Below are 26,804 nucleotides of genomic sequence, written 5' to 3' on the forward strand. Positions count from 1 at the left end.
CAATCAAGCACGTCGTGACTTAACTAATTTCGCCAAGTATTTTAAATTATTTGACCCAAGTCTGGCACAAAAAGATTCTACCCGGAGTCGTAGTGCAATTGACTGCATCTCTAACCAACCTGAAACGGGCCATAAAACCGCCTTCAGAACGCTGCGGTAGTTCATGAACGCAGTTTCACGTTTCAATCGTACATTATATAGCATTAAACTATTAATTAAAACTTTGTACACGAGAAGATAGAGTTAATGATCTGTGCTGCTCGTCTTCAGAGAGCAGTCGGCCGAGAATAATTGTGTGCATCTGAAGTGCGGTAGGTACCCGTATTCCCTTTAACATCTGTCTGGTGTACTCGGAGTAGGTTTGCATCCTGAATATGTCATCGCACTACATCGAGGCACGCTATCGGATGCAGCGTGAGGGCAGTAGCTGCACTTTGCTGAGGGCATAGGTTTGGGAAAAGGTCTGTGTAATTCCCCTGGGGTAAGGAAGGAGGGTCGGAGTTGACGTTATTTTTGCTACCTCTGACCCACTGTGGTCACAACCCCTGTGGTTTCTGCGGTCAGAGGGGACTCACACAGTGCTGAGAACAAAGAAATATGATGGCTCCCTCTTGTCCTCCTCTGGTTCAAAGGGAATGGCAGGGCAATGCTAATTAGTCAGCTTGTGTTACTGAATTGAACACAACTGCTGTTCCCTTCAGTGTTCCCCCTCCCCCTCATCGTACGCCTAACAAGCAGCGTCTACAACAGTCATGCACCCTGCATAACTCTGCATATTTTGAACACCGAGAGACATCCTGTTATCATGCTGTCCTAAGAAAGATTAGATTAATCCTTTTAAAGAGAATTGAATTCACCCTTTCCTATTATGTCATAGCAATTTGTTTTGGGAACTAGCAGCAGTTCTAGTCCACATGCATTCTTTCGACATCTTATCCAAGCTGTTCTTTGAAGTGTAGTTTAATCCTGACTGTCACGTTTGAGGGTGATAAGAGGCGTAACAACAGGATTCCCCACCAGTTCACCACTGCGCTTTCAAAACGATGGTACTATAACTGAGAAAATGGTGCTCTGTAAGTAGATAATGAATTCATGTTTTTAATCAAGGATCGAAGGGAGAGTGAAGAGGAGGTCAAGTTATTCTCCTCGCATATTAAAAATTCCGATGGCGCATTGTGCATATACACAGGTGGTCTGCGATCTGCTTCTCAAAGTAATTGAGTCTCGCAATCAGTGTTTCCTGGAATACGAAGTGCTGAAGGCAATGACAGGCGGTGTCGAGTAGCAAATCAGAGTGTTCTTGAGGTGTACAGCACATGTTACCATGTTAAGATAACACCTCCGCTCCACAGGAATCTGAATCAGAAACATTTATTATATGTTGGACATACAAGGAATTTGACTAGGCGGGTGGTGCTAAACATTGGAAAGTAAGACAAATGATACAGTGCAGGATGTGTCATCCACATCTCCAAATAACAAGGGCTTAGTGAATTTGAAATGCCGTAGCTGAAGCTGTTTCAAATGATAGTGGGAGAAAATATGGTAAAATCAAACACACCTGCATGCGTGCGAACACAGCTACAATGGATGCGTAGCTCCAGGGGAGTTGTGCTCAGCGTCTGGGTGCTTTCTCTCTCGTAGTCAAATGTCTTTTCGTTGGTGCAGATGCACTCAGGATTGGCAAACACATTGAAGACTGAGTCACTTAAACAGCCTCGTTTTGACACACAGCTGACTCACAGTCTATTGATTCCTTGATACATCATATTCCTTTGTACTGTCTGTTGTTATGTACCTTATGCATTGAAGGAGGGAGAACACACATCTCCTCAGAGGCACACATGATTGTCTCAGAGCTACATCACAGGATACAAAATGTACATTTGTGTTTTATTGGCACATAACCGAATAGCGTAATGCTCATTAGTTATGAGAAGCAGAATTAAGTTAAAGAATTCACTTACATTAATAGCCAAGAATAGCACTATCAGTGTTTGTGAACATTAACAAGCCTCTCTCACTCTCCCAGAGTGGTAAAACAGCGAACCCTTCATCTGTGTTTCCATGCATGTGTAAAGCAAAAGCAAGAGTTCATTCATTCAAAATAAACGATGCATTACATTTTTTATGGAACTTTTACTGCAGTGCTTGAATTCAGAGAGGCCCGCTCTAAAAAAAGATATCCATACTCACTGAAAATGTCTCGACTCATAGTCGTCCTTTCTCAATGTGTCATTTCATTCACGGCTGCAGAAATCAGCAGGTCATCACAAAGTGCAAGACAGACTGAATTTAGTAAACTAAGAGGTAAAAGTTCAGCGACACAGACCGAAACTAAATCAGTTTGAATACATTTTGTCAACCCAGACCTACAACATATCTCAAAAATGTATATTGGATGAATATTGGATGGCTGACACAAATGTACATTTTTGGAAGGTTTGGTGTACCCACTGTAATCCATTTCTATTTATTTATTTAATTAGAGTATAGGCTTTGCTCTTAAGGTGCTAAGATAAACGTCCACTGAATACGACTGCGGTATTTTATGCAAATAGAAAAATATGTTTATTTAAATGGCTATTTTCAGATATCTACATACAAAAATGCTCCTACTGCGCTCCCCTTGCTGCTTTTCATCATGAATGTGAATTTCTAAACATCCTCCGTCAAGTCTCGACCCCATGGCTCATGGTATAAAGTGGCCAGGATTGGAGTGCATCTGTGCATCGCTCGAAACATCGCCATGACACAAGACCCCTTCCTGTCATATGACTTACCAACTGCTGTGGTAAGGAGAAGGCTGCATGATAGTGGCAGACGATTTGCTGGTTATGAGCCACATCTTTTCCATTGTCTAGCATGCTGGAGAAAGAGTGGGATCCCCTAAAGAGGCCTGGCAGAGGGTCTGTTTCCATCTGCCTGCATGCCTCGCCATGGAGCCCAGCTTGCACCACTTGAGATTATACTCACGTCCAAGCTGTTACTGTAATTTGCATTGGCTCATAGGCAGAGGAGAGTGAAGAGGAGGAGGAGGAGCTGCCCATGCGGCAGGGATGGTATAAGTGGTCCTGGCAGCACAATGAGCTTTCCTGGGTGAAGTATTATGTACAAGTGGCATGCGCAGAGCTATATTAAAGTGCAATAATGGTGCAGGTTGCCCTGCTGTCCGAGATCATAGTTTATGTTAGGGCATGAAGTAAATTACAGAAAGGTATTTTTTGGAATGATCCCAGTCACATTCAGTGTTGGTGTTATGTGTGTTTTAGTTGAATTATTTTCAGGTCATTCTCCATGCCTGGCAAAATGATCAGTCAGAATACATCAAACATATTAAACCACTCCGTTCGCTTAGTTATGCATTCTTCTAATTATGTAGTGATATGTTCGTTTGTTGTAATTCATTTAGATGAAAGGTCACGCCACGCAAACACTGAGAAAACAAGCAACATGAGAGAGGGCCATGGCCGAGGATCAAACCAAAAGGGAAAAAAGGGAGAAAAAAATACAAGCTACTGTGCCGCCCTCTCTGTTTGTAGCATGCGTGAAACCTGGGAATTGAACAAAATAATGTCCTTGCAAAAGGACTTTTCTGAACTTAATACGGCAAAAATGTAAGGAGTTCGTATCTGGGAAGAGTTGAATATATTGAAACTGTACAATGTTTTTTTAAATTAAATTCACGTTTTCTCTCAATGAACAAAATCAAAACAGAACTGTCCCGCTCAATTCTACTGAATGTTCTCTGGTGTCCTCAATTTTCAAGCTTAATTGGTTACTAACTTTATATCTTTTGGATGGCAATTTAGTTCAGTGGCTAATTTATCAAATGTACTAATTAGCTAGAGACCATTTCTGATGATACCACCTCCAAAAAATGGGTTGTGAACTAATTATTTATGGCACAGCAACAAGAATAATTACCCATAATGAACTTGGTGGTAAAGCATCTACATGTGCAGCATTTAATGTGTTCTGTCCATTAACATCAGCCATGGTGCACTTATTTCACCGGAGTAAACCCACGCAGGCACGAGGAGAACATGCAAACTCCACACAGAATGGACCTGGAATGACGACCGGGATTCGAAATTAATTAGATAAAAAAATTAATTAGATAAAAAAATGTTATTTAATTTATTTTGTATAACCCATTCTCATAAATTAAAAATGTGCCTCAGAGGGCTTTACAATCTGTACACATAGACATCCCTGTCCCAGGACCTCACATCGGATCAGGAAAAACTCCCAAACAACCCTTTCACAGGGAAAAAAGGGATGAAACCTTTAGGAGAGCAACAGAGGAGGATCCCTCTCCAGGGTGAACAGAAGCAATAGATGTCATGTGTGCAGAAGGAATCATTACAGAGTTACAACACATTCAATGAATTTGACAGAGTGTATGAATAGTTGGTGGTAGGCATGGACCACGATCCAGACCTCCATGATCCATCAGGCAGATGGAGGTAGAGAGGAGGAGTGGGCGGGGCATCAGACCCAGCCAGGTCCAATGGACCCTTGGGGAAAACAGCATTTACAGCTTGAAGTAACCTATCTGAAAGATCATGGTTACATTTTGTTTGTAGATTTGAAAAAAAAAGATTAGAAAAAGAATTGTATGACAGATTAGAGAAAGCTAAATATGCCTTTCAGTCTCAAATAACAGGCCTGTCAGGTTTGTGACGAGAGGCTCACAAAGATGAGCGTGTCTGCAGTCACATAACTACTAATTCAATTTATACGTCATGCATTGAATACATTGACCTGATTTCCCTAAAAAAAAAAAAATGGTTGCATGAATAGCAAATAAAAGGCTAATATACTCAGAATATAATGCATGTCAAACTTTATAAACATGACTTCTGTTTGAACATGGCAGGCAGGGCTTGATGAGGGGGAAAAAAGAAACTGGGTCATCATTATTGTTTTTACACAACAAAAACAATTGATTTGTGATTGATCACAGTATCAGGTTATATGGAGCCATTTGTTCAGTTAAGATCATTGGTGCCATTTGTTAAGGGAACAGAACGAAGTAAACCACTAGTGGCACCAAGAGCAATGATTCTAATAGTGAGTCACCATTGTGTTAGTATCTTATAAACGTGCACAAGGACGCACACAAATTATGTCTGCACATGTTATTTTTGGCAGGAAAATATATTTGACATGTTTATTAGGCTTGAACAGTGGTGGCTGGCCAATAGAGGCCCACAGGTGAAGGCCCCACCCACCTTGAGCCACACAAAATGTAAAACAAATGAAAATTAAAAATGTATATCCAAAAATTATAAAATTAGTGGGTCCAGGTAATTTTTTTGTTTTTTAATTATTCATTAACATCGTTCTGTAGTCCATTTTGTGATGACTTTTCTGTTCCAGTTCACTTTGGGGAGATGTCTCCAGGACAACAATTTTAATTAAAAAAAATTTCAGACATTGTAGTCCCACAGCTGTGATCACTCATCTATTTTACTTGTATCTTTGCAACAGTAAGCATAGAACAGTGACTACAGGAACAACACCAATTTCCCGCAGTTTCAGCCATTGCATTAAGCATCGTGAGTTTCCTTAGAGGACAGTATACCGCAGATAAATTTAGCAGCACACATGCAAACAAACCCACTTGTGCAGATTAATATGCAGGTTTATTGCTGGCCAGCCAGCAACTTGCCCTAGATTTAGATCCCTCTGCAGTTTGCCATAAAAGATGCTCCAGGCACTTTCTGTATTTAATTTCTAGCTTGAAGATGTTTATTTGGAAAGGCTCTTGTAGCTTGTCCTGATATATATCTGAAACCCTGTTTATCTGAATGGTGGTGAGTGCAAAGATAGCACAACCCACAGAGCCTCAACAGCCTCATTTATGGGAAATACACCAATAAACGGGAATCATGCTCTGAGGATTGCGTTTAAAGAATATAAAAAATACCTACATAAATCAAGATTAGGATGATACAAAACATGAAGATAAACAAATGCACATATGCAAATGCTTCTACAAAAGCAACAGTTTTACAAAATAAGCTTGTGCACAGAAGTCGAGTTGAATTTGTCTCTTTCTGAGCAGTCACATTAAACAGTTGCTGGTTCATAATAACAAGTTATCAGTGATACAAATATGTAGTTGCAGCTCCTGTTTGTGTTAATTTACTATATTCTCTTGGTACAAATCCAACTGTATGAATCCACACCGTATGTGTATGCACTGCTACTGCCACTGTGCAAGGTGCTATGTTTGCACAGGAAATGGATTAGTGAAGCTCAAATGCCCTGTAGATTATATATGAATATAAACAAAATCAGGCGTTTGACAAAAGTTCTGCTAAACCTGCTCTGCATTAGCTTTCCTTTGGAGTGTGTCGAATTGAAGCTGTGCAGTCCATTATTTGTCTGCACTTAGTGAATCCGATGTCGTCATAGCTACCTCATTCTGAGGTTGGAGCACACACTTATAAGCATTACAGCCTTGAGTGAATTTGGGCCACTGTCTTCTATATCAATTAGAGCGGTATGAGTTTTTCATTTTTGCGTCCGGCCCTTACTGTAGAGTTATTCATGTGTACCTTGTTGGTAATAAATCTCAATTGTTGTTGTTAATTAAATGACATCATATTCCGAAAGGAGAAGGTTACCAGTTGTTTTTTACATTTTATTTGACTTAAAAAAACAAATGATGAATGGGTTCATGTACATGTAGACGGCTCTGGTTGGAAAGCCACACAATGCACTAGTTTAACCAGATTAGAGTCTCCAGCCAAGCTAGTAGCTTAGAGACAGCGGTGCTAACATCAGCATGTTAATATGCTCACAATGTTAATATGCTCACAGTGTTAACATGCAGTTATGTATCTGGTATAATGTTCCCCATCTTAGTTTAGCCTGTTAGCATGGCACTGAGGTTGTTTTGCTGATGCTTGGCCATAAACCAAACTGAAATTGTGACCTGATAATGGCACAAGATTAAAAGTAGAAGGAACACCACAGTAATTACAGTTCATCCTGATGGGGAAATGTATTTCGCAAGCACATATCATGACAATCTATCTCACTTTTTTTAAAAATTAAAACTACGAATGCCAACCACATGGTGGTATTAGAGGAAAAGGGAGAGGATCACCAAACCCCTTGAAGAAACATTGACGTGAAAACTTTGAGCTTCTGGTGGCACTGAATACAAAATCAGGGGATCACTGGGATGATTAGGATTCACTGGGCTTTATAAATATTTGTTGAGGAAAATATTCAGATATTTTAATCTGAACCAATGTGACAATATCCCTAGAGCCATGCCATTATTTTGACTAAAAACCCAAGGTTTGTAGGTAGAGTGTAAATGTAAGTACCTTTACACCTTAATGACAGAAACCTTAGTGGTGTTTAATACAAGTGTAACATTGGCCTTATCATAACTATTATAGTGGATTTTTAATTCTAATAAAAGGTGTTCATTGTTCGTTTCAGACATGATTCATTTCTTATAAGATGTTACTGCATCAATAAGGATAATCTAATAGGGTGATACTGTATATGATGATAAAACACTCACAGAGTTTAAATAGATTTGTTCCAATAATTCTTGCATACCTCAATCCAAAGTGTGAACTTCAATAAGCTGCTTCCTCTCTGAGTGTGAAGCTCTGCTAAACCTCTCACAGCCAATCTAAAATTGGCAAATGACCACTGTAAACCAGAGGGAAGTGCATTGTCCGATGTATTCTATTATTTGTGACAGATAACAGATGAACTGCAGTCAGAGGTTCAATTTTTTAGGGCTCAGTTGTGGAAGCAATTTGCATAAAGTGGATCGACTGGAACAACACCATATCTAATAAATGTATAATGCATCAGGTGCTTGGGATTAGTTTGATTATACCAGTGAAGAACAGTGTATGCACATAATCAGGGTGCTCTGCAGAAACGTGGTGCGTGAAACCAAAAAAGCATGCACGAAACAACCACCTCACATGGAAAAACACTTAAGTAAGGTCATCAGTGTAAATCAAGATAATGTCCCCCTGTTGATTATTGGAGAGGACTGACATATTGCGCATAGTATGAGTATTTTTGAAGAGTGTCTGATGAATAAATGGCTGTCAATAGTAAGAACACATTTTCAGTGGTTCAGCTTCTCAAATTTGAATAGCTTCTGGTTTTATTCGTCTTCTGCGATCGTAGACTGGATATTTTGCAAGTTTTAAACTGTAATTTAGATTAAAGAAATGTCACACATGTTAATTTAAGGCCCTGATAAATGTTTCACTTTTTTCTGATATTTTACAGACTGAACAATTGATTGATTAGTCAGTGAAGTAATTGGAAGATGAATTTCAGGTTTGAGACATTTTCTACAAGATGTTTCCAGTTGTTAGAATAAATATTAGGTGAAGCTAAACTAAATCATAGACATGTCCTTTAATCCTTCCCATGCTATTTCCTTTTTATATGTGAATACATATTTCTCATCATTTAGCAGGTACTCTTTAAGGGGACATAACAATGAGTTACCAAACCATAAGCTTATTTTTTTATGTTATTTAAACTGTTAAAGTTGTTTACAATATTCCATTCCGTTATCCATACCGCTTATCCTCATTAGGGTTGCGGGGCGCTGGAGCCGATCCCAGCTGAAATAGGGCGAAGACAGGGTACACCCTGGACAGGTCGCCAGTCCATCCAGGGCACATATAGAGACAGACAACCATTCATGCTCACATACACACCTATGGGCAATTTAGAGATCAATTAAGCCGAGCTGCTTGTCCTTGGACTGTGGGAGGTAGCCACAGGGAGAACATGCAAACTCCACACAGAAGGACCAGACCGGGAATTGAATCCAGGCCCCTCTTGCTGTGAGTGCTAACCACTACACCACCGTTACAATATATATTAAGTAATTTGTAACTATAGCAGCATCTATTTAGGGTTAATTAAGTTATTGAGGGGAGGTATTCATATAAAGCAGGTAAAAGTGTAATAATCAATTGGGTTCTCAATCAACAAATGACATATTTTCTCTAGCATGTTTAGGGAAGCACTTACAATTAAAGTTGATGGAGCTGCAATAGTTTGTGATCCTCAGTTCTTCCATCATTGAAAGTTTTAAATGGGATATAATTGAGAAGGCCATCTTTGCATGCATACATAATTATCAAATGTAAATGCTCCTCCTATTTACAATGATATTCCACATCCCATTTGATGAGATAGGACCAGAAATCCCTTGGGCTGTGGAGCCTCGATTTTGGTGTTTACTGGTGGATATGAAGCCGACTCCAGTGAACTCGAGCTGTCAATAATTATGCCTGCATCCTGACAAGAGTCACATAAGGGCAGCTAGGAGTCCACTGCCTGCAATTCCTAATTGGCATTTACAGTTCCTGTCAAAGTCATGTCCAAAATACATCCTTACAATGCATCGGCTCGGGCAGATGTTTTCTTGGGTAAGAGCAAACTCTGGCAATATTTTTCTTCAATCACTGTTTTCAAAGTCACTTTCAGAATATGTTTTAACTAACTTGTTATGCATTGTGTATTTTATTGTGTTATTTATTTCGATGTATTTTTTAATAAAGAATATTTTATTTTCCGTCTTTTTTCCGTTGATCGTGACTCTCGTTTTTTAAAACATGAATCACTTCGAGCTGAATTTCTTGTATGAAAGATAACAATGATAGTGATTAGTCGTAGGAGTAATATAAGTAGTACTACTAGTAATAGTAGTAGTAGCAATAGTGGTTGTAGGAGTGACTGTACACAATGACTGTGACACAATGGCATCTTCAAATTGCTTGTTTTTTCCGATTAACAGTACACAGCCCAAACATATGTCGCTATCACATAAGGCAAGAAAGGCAGCAAGTCCTCACAATTCAATCTATAAATAATACTCTACATATAATCTAAAAAAATGACTCAGATGAACAATCAATTCTCAAAATTGTTCAGCTCAATTGCAATCTCATCTCATATGAATTAAGATTGAATATTTTTACCACGTTATGTATGATGTCAAGATTTCATCAAGTATTGATTCTGAATGAATAAGGATGGTGGCTAATTAATAGCATATTCATGTACAGTTTAATGATGGTAGTTAACACTCATAGATTATTCTCACAGAGGTCAATTATATAAAAGATACAATTTGATTGGTGGATTTAATCTTTTTGAAATACGTGTGTATGTCATGTGACAGTTCTCTGATTTATGAGATATTCTTAGTTGATTTGACTACTTGTTGCCCTTACTTCTTTCTGGTTATTTTATTATGAGAATATCCTGGCGAATTCATGCATGTACTAATTCAAATTCACAACAGTGCCGTTACACTAACTGAGCAAGTGAAGCAGTTTTTTTTAAATGGTTTACAACGAACGGACTGCTGTTTTCATGTATTCCATGACTTTCTCAGATGTTGCAATGATACCTCATTATCCTTGCAGCTGCTTATTCTGTTTAATATGTAATCTGGGTGCTACATTTTAATAATACAGCGTCAGGGAGGTTTCAGTCGGACGAGCTGTTTGAAAAGGCATCTTTCCGCTTTCCTTTCCCCCCTACTGCATCGTTTATAACGCCCTCAATCTTCTTACTTTTAGCCATCTATAATTGAGCAGTTCATTATTTTAGAAATTGCACAATTTCTTCCTATTTTTGGTCTCTATATTTGTTTTTATTCAGCATGTTTGTCTTAATGTGAAGATAGACATGGACAATGTATCTATTGTAGTTATGTGTGCCAGTGTGTGTTGTAATGTGTACAGAATTGTAGAAAATGTTGCTTGCATGTAAATATGATGTGAGAATTGCTAAAATAGCATTCCTGTTTAAGATCGCATGAAGGAAAGTCCAGACAGTTTAATTATCAGTGTGGCTGTCACAGGTAGGTTTCTCTCCCCAAGCATCAACGGATGAGCATACACCAAGGATATTTGGTACTCAATTTTATTGAGACTGCAGACTGTGCCTCTGCTCTCCACTCTCCCACTCCTCAGTCCCTACTGCTCTATTATGGGGACAGACACACACACACACAAATTAGCCCCAGCTGGGCTGATTAACAATCAGCCACCAGCTGAGGCCAATTAGAACTGGTCCCGACACCGTTCCCTGAACCACCCACTCTGCAGCCGAGTCTAAACACCCCCACTGCCACATACCCCCACCGCCTGACTTAGGCCAGGGCAACATCCGGCCTAACCTACTCCCCCACAACCCCCATGAAAGCGGGAGAGGAAGTCAGCCACAACCATCTGCCACTTTCATTTCACTGCACACCCTGTGTGTGTATGTGACAAATAAAATAATCCGGCCTATCACCTTGAAATTAAAAGGCTGTAATGCCAGATACCACCGAGTGATTCATGCGGTGGAGCCACTGGAGCGGGTGTGGTCTGACCAGAGGTAATCGCGTAGGGTGTCGACCGCCCACCGGATGGCCAGGCACTCCTCCACCGTGCTGTACCTGCCCTCCCTCTCTGACAGCTTCCGGCTGATATACAGCACAAGGCGGTCAACCCCCTCTATCTGCTCGGAGAAAACGGCCCCCATCCCTCTGTTCTATGCGTCAGTCTTCAGAGTAAAAAGGAGAGAGAATTTAGGTGTGTGAAGGAGTGGTTCCCAAAAGAGAGCTTGTTTTACCTCCTCAAACACCAACTGGCACTGCTCTGTATACTGGACCAGATATGAGGCACCTTTCCTGGTCAGGTGGTCTGGGGGCTGGTCAGATCTGCAAAGTTTGTGATGAAGCACCTGGAATAACCTGCCAGCCCCAAAAACTGCCTCACCTCTTGTTTTGTCTTGGGCTGTGGGCAGGCTGCAATAGCAGCAGTCTTGTCCACCTGAGGCGAACCTGCCCAGCGCCCAAGTGTTACCCCAGATACCGTACCTCCCTCCGTCCAAATGCACACTTCCCTTGGCTGGCGGTCAGCCCCGCTTGCCTCAGGGACTCCAGCACTGCGCCCACCTGCTGCACATGCTCCGCCCAGGTGGTGCTGTGTATGATCACATCATCCAAGTAGGCGGCAGCATATGCAGCGCGCGGGCGTAGCAACAGGTCCATGAGGCGTTGAAAAGTGTCTGGGGCCTCGAACAAACCAAAGGGAAGCGTGGTGAACTGGTTTAAACCAGACAGCGTGGAGAAGGCCGTTTTTTCCTTGGACTCTGGCGACAGAGGAATCTGCCAGTAGCCCTTGGTTAAATCCAGGGTCGTAAAGAAACGCCCAGTCGGTCCAGGAGTTTGTCGGCCCAGGGCATTGGGTACGCATCGAACCGTGACACATCATTCACCCTGCGATAGTCCACACAGAACCGTCTAGACTAGGAGTGCTCAATACGTCGATCGACTGGCAGGTCGCGGCGTAGTATGGTAGATTGCATGACATTAAAAAAAATTGGCCCGCCCCCCTGTAATTTTCTCTATAGCACGTCTTTGTTCTTTTATTAAACTAAACAGCCGTCTGTTGTTGATCGTATCTACACAACAGCATGTCATTTCTGTCTCTACGTGTCGCGTTAACACTTCTCAGCTGTGTGTGCGCGCATCGGGACAGAGCAAAAAAATAAAGTCACTTGCACCAGTTGAGGTGGTAAATCTGTGTAGCTCTGCCCCTGTCAGAACTCACCACTTAATAGTCGACATCCCCCACTTGCCATGTGACCACAAAGGGCTCTTGCCACTTGACAGGTGTGGGCCGTGCCAGGAGCCTCCTCTGTGTGGGGCTGGTGTTGGTCTGGTCGGAGCCAGCGTGCTGCGGCTGTCCCCCTGACCGCAGAGATAAACTGCCAGGTGGTCCTCTGCCAGCGTGATGGCGGTCTCCAATGACATAGGGTGGTGACAGCAGACCCACGTCGTAGTTCCGGCCGGCAGCCCTCCCACGAACTGCTCCTGGATCACACTCTCTGCCACCGCCTGCAACCCTCCTGTGCTCCCGGGCTGCAGCCACCTCGTTGCGGCGTCCCTCATCCGTGCGCATGTCAGCGTAACTGTGGCGGGCTGCCAGGGGAAGCACCAGTGCCGCAGTCTGCTCTTCCCCAGTGAGCGGTGCAGGAGGCAAACCGCCCACTCCGCCGCTGGCTAGCCGCATGCCTCCGCCACTGTCTCGAATGTCTCTAAAAATGACTGCTTGTCGTCCACCGCCGTCATTTTATTCAGCGCCTCCCCCGCCAAGGGGGAAAGGATCGGTGGAGCCGCAGCTATCCGAGCGGCGAGCTGTTCCAGGGCCAATTTGGTATAATCAGTTACTTGCTTTATCAAACCAAAGATATATATATATATATATATATATATATATATATATATATATATATATATATATATATATATATATTAGGGCTGTGAAACGATTAAAAATTTTAATCAGGTTAATCACAGGTTTCTGTGGATTAATCATGATTAATCACATATTACCGATATTCTCGGTATATTTTTGTGAGAACATAAAGATTTATGACAAAAGACGGATATATACATTTATACACAGGGGTGCACATAACTTGCTCACCAGTGTGCGCGCATCGCTCGCGAGCCGAGAAGAGTTGTTGACAGGGGGGGGGGGGGTGCAAGTGACTTTTTTCCGTCCCGATGTGCGCGCACACGCCGGCATCGGAGCTCTGCGGCGCGCGAGCCGGAGATCGGAGTAGTGTTAACGCGACACGTAGAGACAAAATGACATGCTGCTGGTTAGAGACGACCAACAACAGACGTATTGGAAGCTCATTCTGCGCATGCGTTAAATGCGTTAAAACAAATTAACTAATTAATCCTGTAATTTAATCATAACGCGTTAACGCGTTATTTTTCACAGCACTAATATATATATATATATCTTTGGTCCTAAAGACCTAAAAAAATACACCCAGTATGTCAAACTAGCGATATGATTGGTTGAGGATCATGTCAAACTAGCGATATGATTGGTTGAGGATCATGTTAAACTAACGATATGATTGGTTGAAGATTATGTCAATCAACGATAAGGCCTCCATGTACTTCACCAGGCTGTACTTGGCCTGTGTGAAGTCCTGAGATGAGCTGGTCTTCTTCCATAGAGACTGTGGAGCTGACATCTGATTGGATAAAAGCTCCCGTTAAAATAAATAAGACTGGAAGCAGCGCTGCCCGATGGAAGCACAGCAACAGAGGAAGACAATAAGAAAATAAAAATTAAGAAAATATATACAGGACTGTCTCAGAAAATTAGAATATTGTGATAAAGTTCTTTATTTTCTGTAATGCAATTAAAAAAACAAAAATGTCATGCATTCTGGATTCATTACAAATCAACTGAAATATTGCAAGCCTTTTATTCTTTTAATATTGCTGATTATGGCTTACAGCTTAAGAAAACTCTAAAATCCTATCTCATAAAATTTGAATATTTCCTCAGACCAAGTAAAAAAAGATTTATAACAGCAAAACAAAATCAAACATTTGAAAATGTGTTTCCAGGTGTTTCGAGTTAATTAGACGATTCAAGTGATTTGTTTAATACCCTACTAGTATACTTTTTCATGATATTCTAATATTTAGAGATAGGATATTTGAGTTTTCTTAAGCTGTAAACCATAATCAGCAATATTAAAAGAATAAAAGGCTTGCAATATTTCAGTTGATTTGTAATGAATCCAGAATGCATGACATTTTTGTTTTTTTAATTGCATTACAGAAAATAAAGAACTTTATCACAATATTCTAATTTTCTGAGACAGTCCTGTATATATATATATTTTTTTAATTTTAATTATAATAGCTTTAACTTTGTAATTATGTTTAGGCCTTCAGAGAAGGCTTAGAAGGCCCCGCCGGCCCGCCACTGTCCAGATGTAGAAAAATTCACAACCTTTGTTAAGGATAAACAATTCAAGATCTGAATGGTCTAATGAGATTTATAGACAGACAGACAGAACAGTGTCTAAGCCTGCTTGCTTGCATCGCTTTTCAATAGAACTTCAGCCCTTATTCCAAAAAACACAATAAAATAATATAAACTATCTATAATTTTTTTTAAACGGAAGCATAGCAGGCTAGGCATGAGGCCCTATGCAAGGCTCTGTACGGTCAAACACTACACAACCAAAGCGATGGTTCTGGGTGTATGTGAATGTGTGATGTTGTCCATTTTTAATTCAGTGGATTGAATTTCTGGATATGTACAAATCTAAATAAAAGCTATTCTTAAGATAACAAATCTATAGAGAAATTCCCTGTGAAAGGTTGCACTCTTGCATGATTGGAGACACAAACTAACCTGAACTCCTCCCTGTGTTATCGATTTAATGACTGCCACTGATATTAAGCAATGAAACAGAAATGCGAGGCAGAGCTGCCCTTTTCTTTTAATTCACTCAGCCATTCATACGTCTGTTCACGTCCCTTCTTACCTTCTTAGTACCCATTAAGTTTGAGGCCTTGCATTTCGGGCAGCTCGTCTTAATGCAATTGAAAGACCTACATTCTCGACTACAGTTGCCATAGCAACAAAGCTCCCGACCCCCCACCCTCAGATGCTGAAAGATCGATAGAGTATCCTCGACAGTGTGGCAGGAAATGCTCTGGCACAGATTTTCCTCTGGGAAACCATGAGCTTTGTAGCCTAGTCAGCATCAGAAAACGAACACAATCGAGCAAGGTCAGTATTATATTGTAAATATACAAACTTTGGCAACAATATTAGATTAAATCTGAACTAAAGATCATAACACTGTTGCAATGGTGTCACCCAATTATAGCTTTTAAATAAGAGTCTTTTGAACAGGGAGTATGATCTGCCCTGCTGTAGCCTACTTTATTGTATTAGCTTTCCCAGCACAAAAAAAACAAACACTGTTATGAATTTGCTGTTCTACGTCCCCCAGAAATGGACATGCATACAAACCCATCTTTAATAACAGCTCTGATTGGACGTCCGTCATAGTTAATGAGATGCTGTGTTGTCTGTCAGACATAAGACAGACTGCAGTGTCTGTGCAAGAGAATGAAAAGGAAAATAATTTTGGAATTTTGGCTGGCAAATAATAGGCAGGTTGATGTCAAATGAAATGCATTCGCAATTCTTCACTTATCTTATGCTCTTGGACATGCATAACAACTGTTATCAGACCAAGTTTATTCAGTTTAAGACAAAACTCAAACCAGTCATTATGAGTAGCAGAGTTTGAGAAATGGAAGAAGAGAGCTCGGCTTGTGCTTCATTTCTGCTATGCAATTTTACATTTGCAATTCATAATATTCCATGAATGTCGCCACCAGCATTTTTTAATCAAATTCAATTTAGAGTTATTGGTAATGTAAGCATTAGATGTTTTGGCTTTGAGCACGATGAGACAAAATCAGGAGTGTTAAGGACGTTAGCACGACCCCAAAATGTTAGGATTAAGATAAAGAGTCTCTCAAATGAGTCATTACGAATTGGATGAAGCAAAACCAATGTGAAAAACAAAATGTAAAATCCTCAGAGTGAATTCAAATAATTATGCTGGTCCTCTTCAAAAATGAAGGGGGATCAAAAGTGTCACCCTGTGGGGTTGAGTAGGGTGGTGGGCTGTAGCAAACCAAATCTCTAAACCTAGAAAAAAGTCAGTTGTCATCCTGTTACTTTATCAGCATTAACAGGCTCTCTCATCATCTGTGAAGCATAAAGCGTTCACAATCAAGATAGATGCCAAAGAGGGTAAACCCACTGACAATGTGGCATCAGCACATAACCGTTTTGTGTTCCACTGGAGTCTGTTATTATAGCCAAGGATAATTTTGTCCACCCCCGTCACCACAGGCGTGTTCTCTCCGAGATTGAAATCAATACCTTTAAAAGGGAATCAGAATAATCAAAACATCCTCAATTTCTCAATTGGACCCACTCAAAAACAAGCTGTTTTCCCACCGTTTTCTGTCTAATTTTGTATAACATCTCAGATGCATAAGGGGCGAATAGAGAGCATGAAAAGGTCATGAAAATCCTTGATCGCTGCTGACAAGCGCCCTTTTTCACCCTTAATTCTTCTTCTTGATGTGAAATTCTGAGGAGAAAAAACAAACACACGCCTTGTTGTATGATGCAAATACAAAAAGCATATAATTACCCAATATAGGAAAATTGATGGTTGGTGGTGTTGCAGCCTCGGGATGGTGGCACAAAAAAACATTCTGTTTTTTCCATTAAAATGCTACAGAGACATGTGCTTCCGACAGCATTGGTGCAGCCTTTCGTCATCCAATCCCAGGTGCCATTATTTCAGAACAGCTCCTATTCATTGTGTGATTGATACCTTGCTGGCAGTCTCTGCAATCTTGGTCACACTCTTGATTTTTGCAGTAGGCTCTCATAAAGGCTAAAAGGGTATTCATGAATTCAATGAGCTCTATTTTGTTATTCAATGTCTGTCCTATTTTTGTTCTTCTCTCACACATAGGACCTGGAAACTGATCAAAGATGGACCGCCTGGTCGTTTGCGTTCTGCTGCTGTGTGCAGCTCTGGTGAAGGGATACAGCTGCCCCGGCCGCTGTATCTGTCAGCACCTCTCCCCCACTCTGACTCTGCTGTGTGCTAAGACGGGTCTGCTGTTCGTACCACCCTCCATCGACCGCAGAACCGTAGAGCTGCGACTCACAGACAACTTCATCACCGTCATTCGCAGGAAGGACTTTTTCAACATGACAAGTTTGGTCCACCTCACCTTGTCCCGGAACACCATCAGCCAGATCATCCCCCACTCTTTTGTCGGCCTGCGATCCCTACGGGCGCTCCACATGGATGGAAACCGCCTGAGTGCAATAAAGACTGACCAATTTAAAGGCCTCATCAACCTGCGGCACCTCATCCTTGGAAACAACCAGATCGCCGAGGTGGCCCCTACCTCCTTTGATGAGTTTGTTTCCACCATAGAGGACTTGGATCTTTCCAGTAACAACCTGCGCACCCTTCCCTGGGAAGCCATAGCCAGAATGACCAACATTAACACACTCACACTGGACCACAACCTGATTGACCACATTGGAGCTGGCACTTTCACGTTGCTCACCAAACTGGTTCGCCTGGACATGACCTCCAACAGGCTGCAGAAACTGCCACCAGACAGCTTATTCCAGCAAGCAGAGGTCCTGGCTGACACCAGGGGCTCCGGCTTCTCTTCGCTGGCAGTGAGCTTCGGTGGAAACCCTCTTCACTGTAACTGTGAGCTGCTGTGGCTGCGCAGGCTGACAAGAGAGGATGATCTGGAGACCTGTGCCTCGCCAGACCACCTCATGGACAAGTATTTCTGGTCCATCCAAGAAGAGGAGTTCATCTGCGAGCCTCCGCTGATCACCAAGCATCTTTCCACGAAGCCTTATGTGATGGAAGGGCAGGGTGTGACTCTTAAATGCAAAGCAGTGGGTGACCCAGACCCAGATATTCACTGGCGGTCACCAGATGGCAAGCTGGTGCATAATAACTCCCGCACCATCCTGTACGATAATGGAACCCTTGATATTCTCATCACCACGCTGAAGGACAGCGGCACATTTAATTGCGTGGCGTCCAATGCTGCAGGCATCGCCACAGCTGCTGTTGAGATCAACATGATCCCCTTACCCTTGTTTGTTAACAACACAGGCCACATGCGCGAGGACCCCGGCCTCTCAGACATCACCACCTCCTCTAAATCTGGCAACGACACCAAAGGCTACGACAAGCAGGGCCGGAGGGTGATGGTCTCCGAGCTGACCTCCTCCTCCGCTGTGATCCGTTGGCCTTCTGAGCGCCATATCCCCGGCATTAGGATGTACCAGATTCAGTACAACAGCACGGCAGATGATACTTTGGTGTACAGGTAAGCCATGGTGGAGGGGGTGGCTGGATGGGGAGAGGAGAGGGTGGTAGAGCAGGGACATGAGGAAGGGTGAGACATCTGGCCTTACCATCTGCTAAATGACACAACAGTTCATCATGGCAGATTAACAGATCCCGAAAATGCAAACTGATAAAGTGTGTCAAAAAATCAGTAGAACTGTAGTCTCAGGAGAAACATTTCTCATAAATTAGAATGCATGGCAATGCTTTGAAATAATAATACACACAAAATGTACTGCTAATTAAGATATTTACAGATCCAGTTAGCGATTGTCAGTCTCTGATTTTTTTCGATTGCTGTAATCAGCTGAAGAGATTGTGGAGTCGAGCACTCTCAGGACAAAAGGGCCCTGTCGGCATCATTAAAACATAATGTGACAATAAACAACAACATGATGCCCAACTATTTCACGACATGTAACTGTATCATTAGCAAGCGCATACATTAATTGGTTGAAACACAGAGTGTGATTAGTTGTGGTTGTGTAATGATAGGCTTGACTGCAGCGATAAAAGAAGTATTTAGATAATTTACTTAATGTAGATAAAGCAGCAATACCGCACGAAAAATATTCATCACAATTTAAAGTCCTGCTTTCAAAATTCTAAAATGTATTTCAAGTAGTAAAAGTAAAACATTCCACTGTAAGTGACACATTATTACATATGTCATCATTAGGCTTTAACTGACTAAATAGCATTATTTTAAGCTCATTCATATGTTAATGTCAATTATTTATCTGAACAGTAACTTGTAACCAAAGCTATTTTAAATATTAGATATTTTGCTGTGAATGTCCAAATTGTCCCCAAGTATAGTGTTTGAGTAACGTTACTTTCCACCATAGATTATTAGCAATAAATATACTGAAAGTTAAATTTTATTTTTACTGTAGTTGTGTACAAAGAAAAAATATTCTCTAAAATGTGGTGGAGGAGGAGTGCAAAGTACATAACAATTGTAATAAAGCATAATATTTGAGTTGTCTTTCGACCACTGCAACACATATAGCGAAGTTAAGCTGCAATGTGTAATAATATAAAGAAATGACAAAAACAATAAACTTGAGTTACACTCTTTTTAAAAAGCGAGTATAAACATTTGCAAACCTTCTTAAAATCGTCTTTAATATGAATATAAGTCTGATGTGTATCTTATGCAATATGTAATGTACATTAACTGAATCTGGGATACAGAGAGTACATTAGCATTTATGTATTCATGGAGCAAGTTAATAATAGTCGTCGACTTTGTTTTCTCTTTTTTATAGGTTTTATCAGATATAATGAGTTGCTCTCCTGTGTAATGTTCTCATCCAGTTTAGGCATGGAGCTGAGTGTTGTTTTTGTCTTTAGGAGGTAAATTATTACCTACAAATGACAACCATCAAAGTCCCCCTCTTGGGAAGAGAGACACGCTTCTAATTATATTCACACCAATATTGACCTGAAGGCAACGCTTTTCTCCATCGTATTTAGAGTCGTGTAATCTTACAGTTGCCAACAAAATGTGACCTTAGGTACTGACACATCAAACCTGCCTTCACATCATGTGTCACAGAGCTGTTGTGGGGTCTTTTTTAGGCAGCGAGCCTCCTCTTGTTTATCACCTTGCTGTTTACCCTTGCTGTCATTTTATACACAAACCCAGTACTGCAACTTCTCACTATTTTTAGGATATAACATATTCTCCCATAAGTCAACTATAACAACGTTATTGTACATTGTATGTGTGTCTACCAGAATGAGTGATATTTAATGCTAGAGCTGCATGGCCCTGATGTATTTTTGTTGTGTGCAGCTGACACCTTATGTGTGATTTAACGTTATGCAAATCACTAAGTGTTTGCGTTTTAATTCCGATGATTAATTGTAAACATCTTCACCACCGCACTATATTTCTCTTCTCTACAGAATGATCCCGTCAACCAGCAAGAACTTCTTAATCAATGATCTGGCCGCAGGACGAGAGTATGACCTTTGTGTGCTGGTGGTTTACGACGACGGCATCACATCACTCACGGCCATACGTGTGGTCGGCTGTGTGCAGTTCCATACGGCCAGAGAGGTCAGCCAGTGCCGCTTCATGCACAGCCAGTTTCTGGGAGGCACAATGATCATCATTATTGGTGGTATAATTGTTGCGTCGGTGCTTGTCTTCATTATCATCCTGATGATCCGTTACAAGGCCTACAGCGACCCAGAGGACAGCAAGACCAAGGTCAGTTCCAGCATGCACTCGCAGACCAATGGCAGCCAGCAGCGGCTCCAGCGCTCCGTCTCCAAGCAACCGTCTGACGAGGGCCAGCGTGAAGCTCGCGCGCCCAAAGAGGTCATGGCGCTGGTGCTGAGGGTGGACAATGAGAAGAAAGAGAATCCAGCAGCCACCACTGTCGTCCTGGAGGTGGAGCTGCCGCCCATGGCTGTCGACAAGACGCAGAGAAGAACCAGCCTGGATGCACAGCGCTCTGGCCCCCCATCTGATGACACCCAGACGGACAGTAGCCTGACGGGCTCCACCATGTCCCTGTGTCTCATCGGCCCCAACGCTGGCTCCAAGGAGGCTCCCAGGCTCAAGGACAGGAAAAGTGCTCTGGCAAACATGGGACTGCTTCCAAATGAGCTGGCACGAACTCGGCACAGATTCTCATTTGACGGAGGAGATTACTCCATTTTTCAGAGTCATAGTTACCCACGCAGAGCGAGGACGAGGTGGCACAAGTCCACCAACCAGCTCAACACGGAGTCATCGCCGCTCGCCAACAGGAGAGTTACGTTCAGCAGCACTGAGTGGATGCTTGAGAGCACAGTCTGAGGAAAGCAGCGGAGCGAGGGAAAAACAAAATCACACATGTTAAAACACAAATATCTCTCTCCATGCCATATAGCACACACATTGTTCCTGCACACAGCAAATGACGAACACAAACACATGTACTTACACATGCCAAACTTTTTGTGAGTTGCTGGAGAAGATCACAATCTCCCTGTGTCCTGCCTCCCCATCATACTCCCAGAGAGGTTTGTTGGCCATGTCGTTTCTTCATGCAGCGGTGCCTTACTCTGAAAAATGTACGAATGGAGGATGCTGCTCACTGGAGTCATAAACCGTCCCATTGCCTCCCTCCCTGATGACGGGAGGCGTTTCTTTGGATTTTCATTTTTTCTGTGACATGCCAAGGGGAGTGTGTCGTTTGGATGTGACTGTTTAATTGTTTCACCGACAAAAAAAGAGAAGAAAAAAAACCTCGTTAAAAACTGTAAAGTGAACAGCCAGGTATCCTGTATATGTCAATCATGTTTTGGGTTCTTTCAACAACAAAAAAACTTTTGCACAGAAGACACGAAATACAAAGACAAGTAACACCACCAGTCTATATAATAATGATAATTTAAAAAAGAACAGGTTTTTACAGATGCCGATTTCTAATGTTAGCGAAGAGAGGATGGACCTGGAAACCAACCGTTGATTCCTCTATAACGGTCGGACTGTATGCTGTTAAATAGGTATTGTTCCAGATGTGGCTGTATATTAATCAGTACTGTATCTGGCTGGCCTAGATAAAAATACAACAAACAAAAAAGACGTATATAAATATATTAAAACATTGGTGTATGTGTACTAACTATGTAAGTAAGTAAGTCATATGTCACATGACTTTTTACAAAGCATTTGGGTGTTGGCTGCAAGTTTTTACATTAAAAACCTGTGTCATGACACCGCTCCCTATTTAGTATGTCAAAGTTTGGACCATTTATCCCCTCACGAAGGGTATTAAATTTTTTGTGTGGGTTAATTGTATCAGTTTGTTCTTTTGCTTCAGGAGCAGTAGTGTGTGTCCGCCGCCGGAAGGGACACACACACATTGTGATGATGAATATTTGATTCCTGAGTACTATTTATAAGGCCTCTGTGAAAGCTGCACAACAACCGGGGAAGTGGGGTGTGAAACGACGAGGGACATGGTAACTGAGCATGAAGAAATGCAGCCAGTTGTTCTTCATAAGGGTGGAAGATCAGTTGCATCCCACTAGAGGGAGACGAGGCTCTGTAAAGTTACCAATGACTTGCAGACTGCAGGGAAGACAATATAATAATCGTTATTAGCAGAAAGCCTGAGTAGCATCCTGCTTTGAGATTCAGTTTTCTCTTACTTTGGACAAAGCTTAGATCTTGAAACACGAAAACCTCACCCATTTAGCACATATAAGCAGGACTGGATCCACAGTCATTTCATGGCGCTATTGTGATGATGCAGTTGCAAGCAGAGATAAGGACAACGTTATTAATGTGTTTGTCAATATGTGTAACTCCTTTTGTGAAGCGTCTGTATCTGGTGTATAAACAGATAATGGATGATTAATACCACCAAGCTATAATCACTTTTCATGTTAAGTAATAATAACACACGTGCACAAATACTCAGTGCTTCAGAAAACTACTGATTTATACACATGACAAAGATTTCCTCAACAACAGGATAAAACCAGTTTATGAAGATGTTCGAAGCGCTTTCAACTGCCTCTCATGGAGCGTTTGTCCGGTTGCCATGGAGAGTGAAGAAGACATGAAGAGATAAATACAGCAATGAAAACAAATTGTATATATATATATATATGGACATTTTTGTATTATTAAAACTGTGTTTTATATTAAATCATTCCTTGTTCATAAGCCAGTGACAAATGCATCGTAAAAGGAGTCGTAGTTGACTCAAACAAATTGAAGTGTACTTATATCTGCTTACAACTAAATTATCATGTTATAAACCACTTGATATGTGTTAAACTGCACATAAGGCAGGGGGTGAAATAAGAAGTAACAGTGGTAAAAGATAAGATCACAGTGTGTGAGCGTTATTTGTTTGCTGTCAGCTTCTCCCCCTGATTACAGCTACTTAGCACAGGCTGAGAGGAAACGTAGCTGCGTGGGCCTCAAAGATAAAATATGTAGCAGCGAGATAAGCCACACTGGAGGTTTTCAATCCCCTCGAGTCTCCCATTTGCATCCTCAGTGACGGAGAGGGTTGATTCGAAGAACTTTGTGATCCTTTCCTTTTTCGTCATCGTTCTGAACACATTTTCTGTCAAAAAAAACCGGTGGCCATTTCGAGTCTGACATCTTGTTTCCCAGCTGGAAGACTTAAATGTAGGGTTTCTATTCTCAGCTGTCAATTTGTGGTGGGCACATCGTCCGTCTTCTCATTAACTACTGATGTGAAAGTGTTTATTTCTATTCCTATGTGTAATCATTATTCAACACCAAATCCGCTTATGTGGGAGGAGGCTGAGACTTCACCCAGTCTTTAAAATTGGTCAGGGCAGCCAAGCTAGCAAACACTGGGGGTGTGGCAAAGCGTGTTATGTCTCATCAGCAGTTATGACTTTAAAAGTTACTGCAAAAAAAAGTGCCTCGACTTGGTGAGCGTTGCTTTCACACAAGATCTCATTTGATCTTTAATGCATAGTAGTGCGTGTTTGAAATGTCCAATCTGAACAGGGTTTTGTAGGTGTAACGTTTAAAGTCCTCCGTGCTCACCATGCTCGATAAATTCATGCCATATATCATATTCCAACTGCTCAAATGTTATCCTTGTTTTCTGATGAGCATGTGTGCTTCATCATTGAATCCAAGCTGCAATGTTTCAATTCCAATTGGATCCATTTGATGTTGGTTTCCCAGTAAGTAGCCTTGAACCTTTACATAACTTAAATAAGAAATTTACCATTTCTGGATTAAAAAAACGGAAACACTTTACTCAGAGTTTCTGTGGAGAGAAATGTGTTTCAATTCAAAGATTGATGTTGGCTTTGGTTTATATTCTAACATTGTCCTGCTGCGGTGAAGCCACTAACGACAGTCGGAGCCTGCAGCCCTTCTCCTCCTCCCAATATGTTAAACTGATCTACTGACCAAATAGCACTGCATCCATATAAAAGCATCCCGCGGGTTCACCAGAGGAATGCGTTTAGTGTCAAGCAGCAACAGCAGGAACGATTTCATTTGCATCAGCAGTAACTTAAAAGAGCTCCTATGTATGAAAGTGGTCAGTAAACAGCAGACTAAGGGGGATACGGAAAGTACGGACAGAAGAACTACACTTTAAACCACAAATATTCAGCTATAGAAGCCACAATACTTCTGAGAGCTGAGCTCAGAGCCGTCTCTTGTCTCCAGTGCAGGACACAGTGGAGCTGTTGAGGACACAATGTGTATCATGTTACACATCATAGTTAACATGTTAGCATTCTAACAAGTCAAAGGCTCGACAAAGTCAACACAGTTCATCCCGAGGGCAAAATGAATGTCTGGCCCCTTTTTCATGACTGTCCATTCAATAACCATTGAAACGTTTCAAAACCACACACCGACCTTGTGGTCATTAGGATGCATCCTCTGGGAACCACGAATGTCAGTACACATTGTTATCTACGTTTCCTGGGACCCTCTTGACGCCACGAGGAGAACTTTCAAAGATTGTATCTTTTCCAAAATGTTTTTTTTTTTTGGTTAAATGTTACAATGTATGTTTCCCTGGGTCAATATGTTGGAATCACCCACTTATAACTCGCAGCATTCGGATGTTATTCTCCTTAATATGCCCTCACATTTGTGGTTAAGACGGCCTTCTTGATTTTGGTATCCATATCTCCACAGCGGATGAATTTTCTATTCAAACTGCATTTTAATCGTTTGTTCTTGTGAAATTTGAAAGATAGCCATTAGCAATCTCTTACAAACTGTCACAAATAGTGGAAACGACACCATTACTTTTGCCAAGTACATTAGTTTCAAAGACTTGCAGTAACAGACATTAGAAACTTAAGAATGCACCCTGTATGCATAAATGTTTATCATTATTTGTAATGTAGCAAGAACATAAATGCTTTTTATTGGGAGTTATTTGTAGGTAATTCTTTTATGAATAAGATGCCTTGAGTAAATACATGCAGCCATACAACACATTCAATGTAAGGTGTTGCCCACTTGCCAAATGCTGATGAACCGTATGTGTTTTAAAGCCCTCCGTCAACATTGGATCTGACCAGCTGAATTTAATTTAGCCTTTTTCCATTTCCGAGTTTTGGGCAGTTGCAGCAGGCTAAACAGAGCCCACTCTCTGCTGCTCAGAACAATTAGCCTATTGACAGACTCAGTCAGTGCTTCAGGCTTCTCCAGTTCGCTCACACTTCTGCCGACACTTCCTTCAGCATCACAATGTCTAAAAATACTGACAAGGCAAAGGTCTACTACTTGTTCAGTTTTTTTTATTTTTTAGAACGTTTAATACAGATTTGATCTGCCAGCCGCATAGAACGTTAAATTAATGTTTTTTTGTGTGTCTTTTTTTCCTCGGTTATCAAATGCACCCACAGTACTACCTTACCTAAGCAATAAGGCCTTTCTGCTCTTCAATATTTAGTGAAAATCCTTGAATAAATTGAATTTTGTTTATGAATAGCAGCTGACTGAGGTACATCTCCTGCATAAAAAAAAACTGGCATGCTCAAATTGGAACAGGTCTTTGATCCTCTGGCATTTGTAAATAAATACATCTGTCTTTCTTTAGAAATGGCGTGATGGAAAAAAAGACGCTAACATGTTCCCCTAGGCCAGATGTTATTTCAAAGTGTCTCATGAATTCACTTATCTACAGTTAGACACCTTATTACATTTCTGTATATAATTCCGAACAAATGTTATCTTGACAGATGGGTGGACACTGTTATTACATTTATAATACATTATGTTGAGGGATCTAAATGAAAATGTCAGATCCCTAAAACATACCTAAAACACAATAACTGTGATAATAAAAAGCTGAAAATATTCTGTATTTTACCCTCAACAAAGTGGTCCATTTCATCACTTTTTTAACAGGATTTTAACAAAATTGTTTGAAAAAACTATATGAAAATTAAAATCATGAAATAAAAAAAGGCCCACCCTGGGGTTATTAATGTTTTCT

The 26,804-nt window shown here is 41.2% G+C and overlaps 1 protein-coding gene across 2 annotated transcripts in view; it reads left to right on the top strand.

Annotated features, from left to right (window-relative positions):
- lrfn1 (leucine rich repeat and fibronectin type III domain containing 1) overlaps positions 1–25,734 on the top strand; it is a 108,407-nt gene extending 82,673 nt beyond the window's left edge. For both annotated transcript variants that reach the window (XM_056440394.1, XM_056440392.1), the window contains 2 exons: positions 17,416–18,814; positions 20,749–25,734. In XM_056440394.1, the coding sequence (XP_056296369.1) occupies positions 17,436–18,814; positions 20,749–21,649 (2,280 nt within the window). In that variant the 5' untranslated portion in view covers positions 17,416–17,435 and the 3' untranslated portion in view covers positions 21,650–25,734. The remainder of the gene's footprint in view (positions 1–17,415; positions 18,815–20,748) is intronic.
- Positions 25,735–26,804: the final 1,070 nt, after the last annotated feature.

Source organism: Pseudoliparis swirei, chromosome 20, assembly GCF_029220125.1.
Source record: "Pseudoliparis swirei isolate HS2019 ecotype Mariana Trench chromosome 20, NWPU_hadal_v1, whole genome shotgun sequence".
Taxonomy (NCBI): domain Eukaryota; kingdom Metazoa; phylum Chordata; class Actinopteri; order Perciformes; family Liparidae; genus Pseudoliparis; species Pseudoliparis swirei.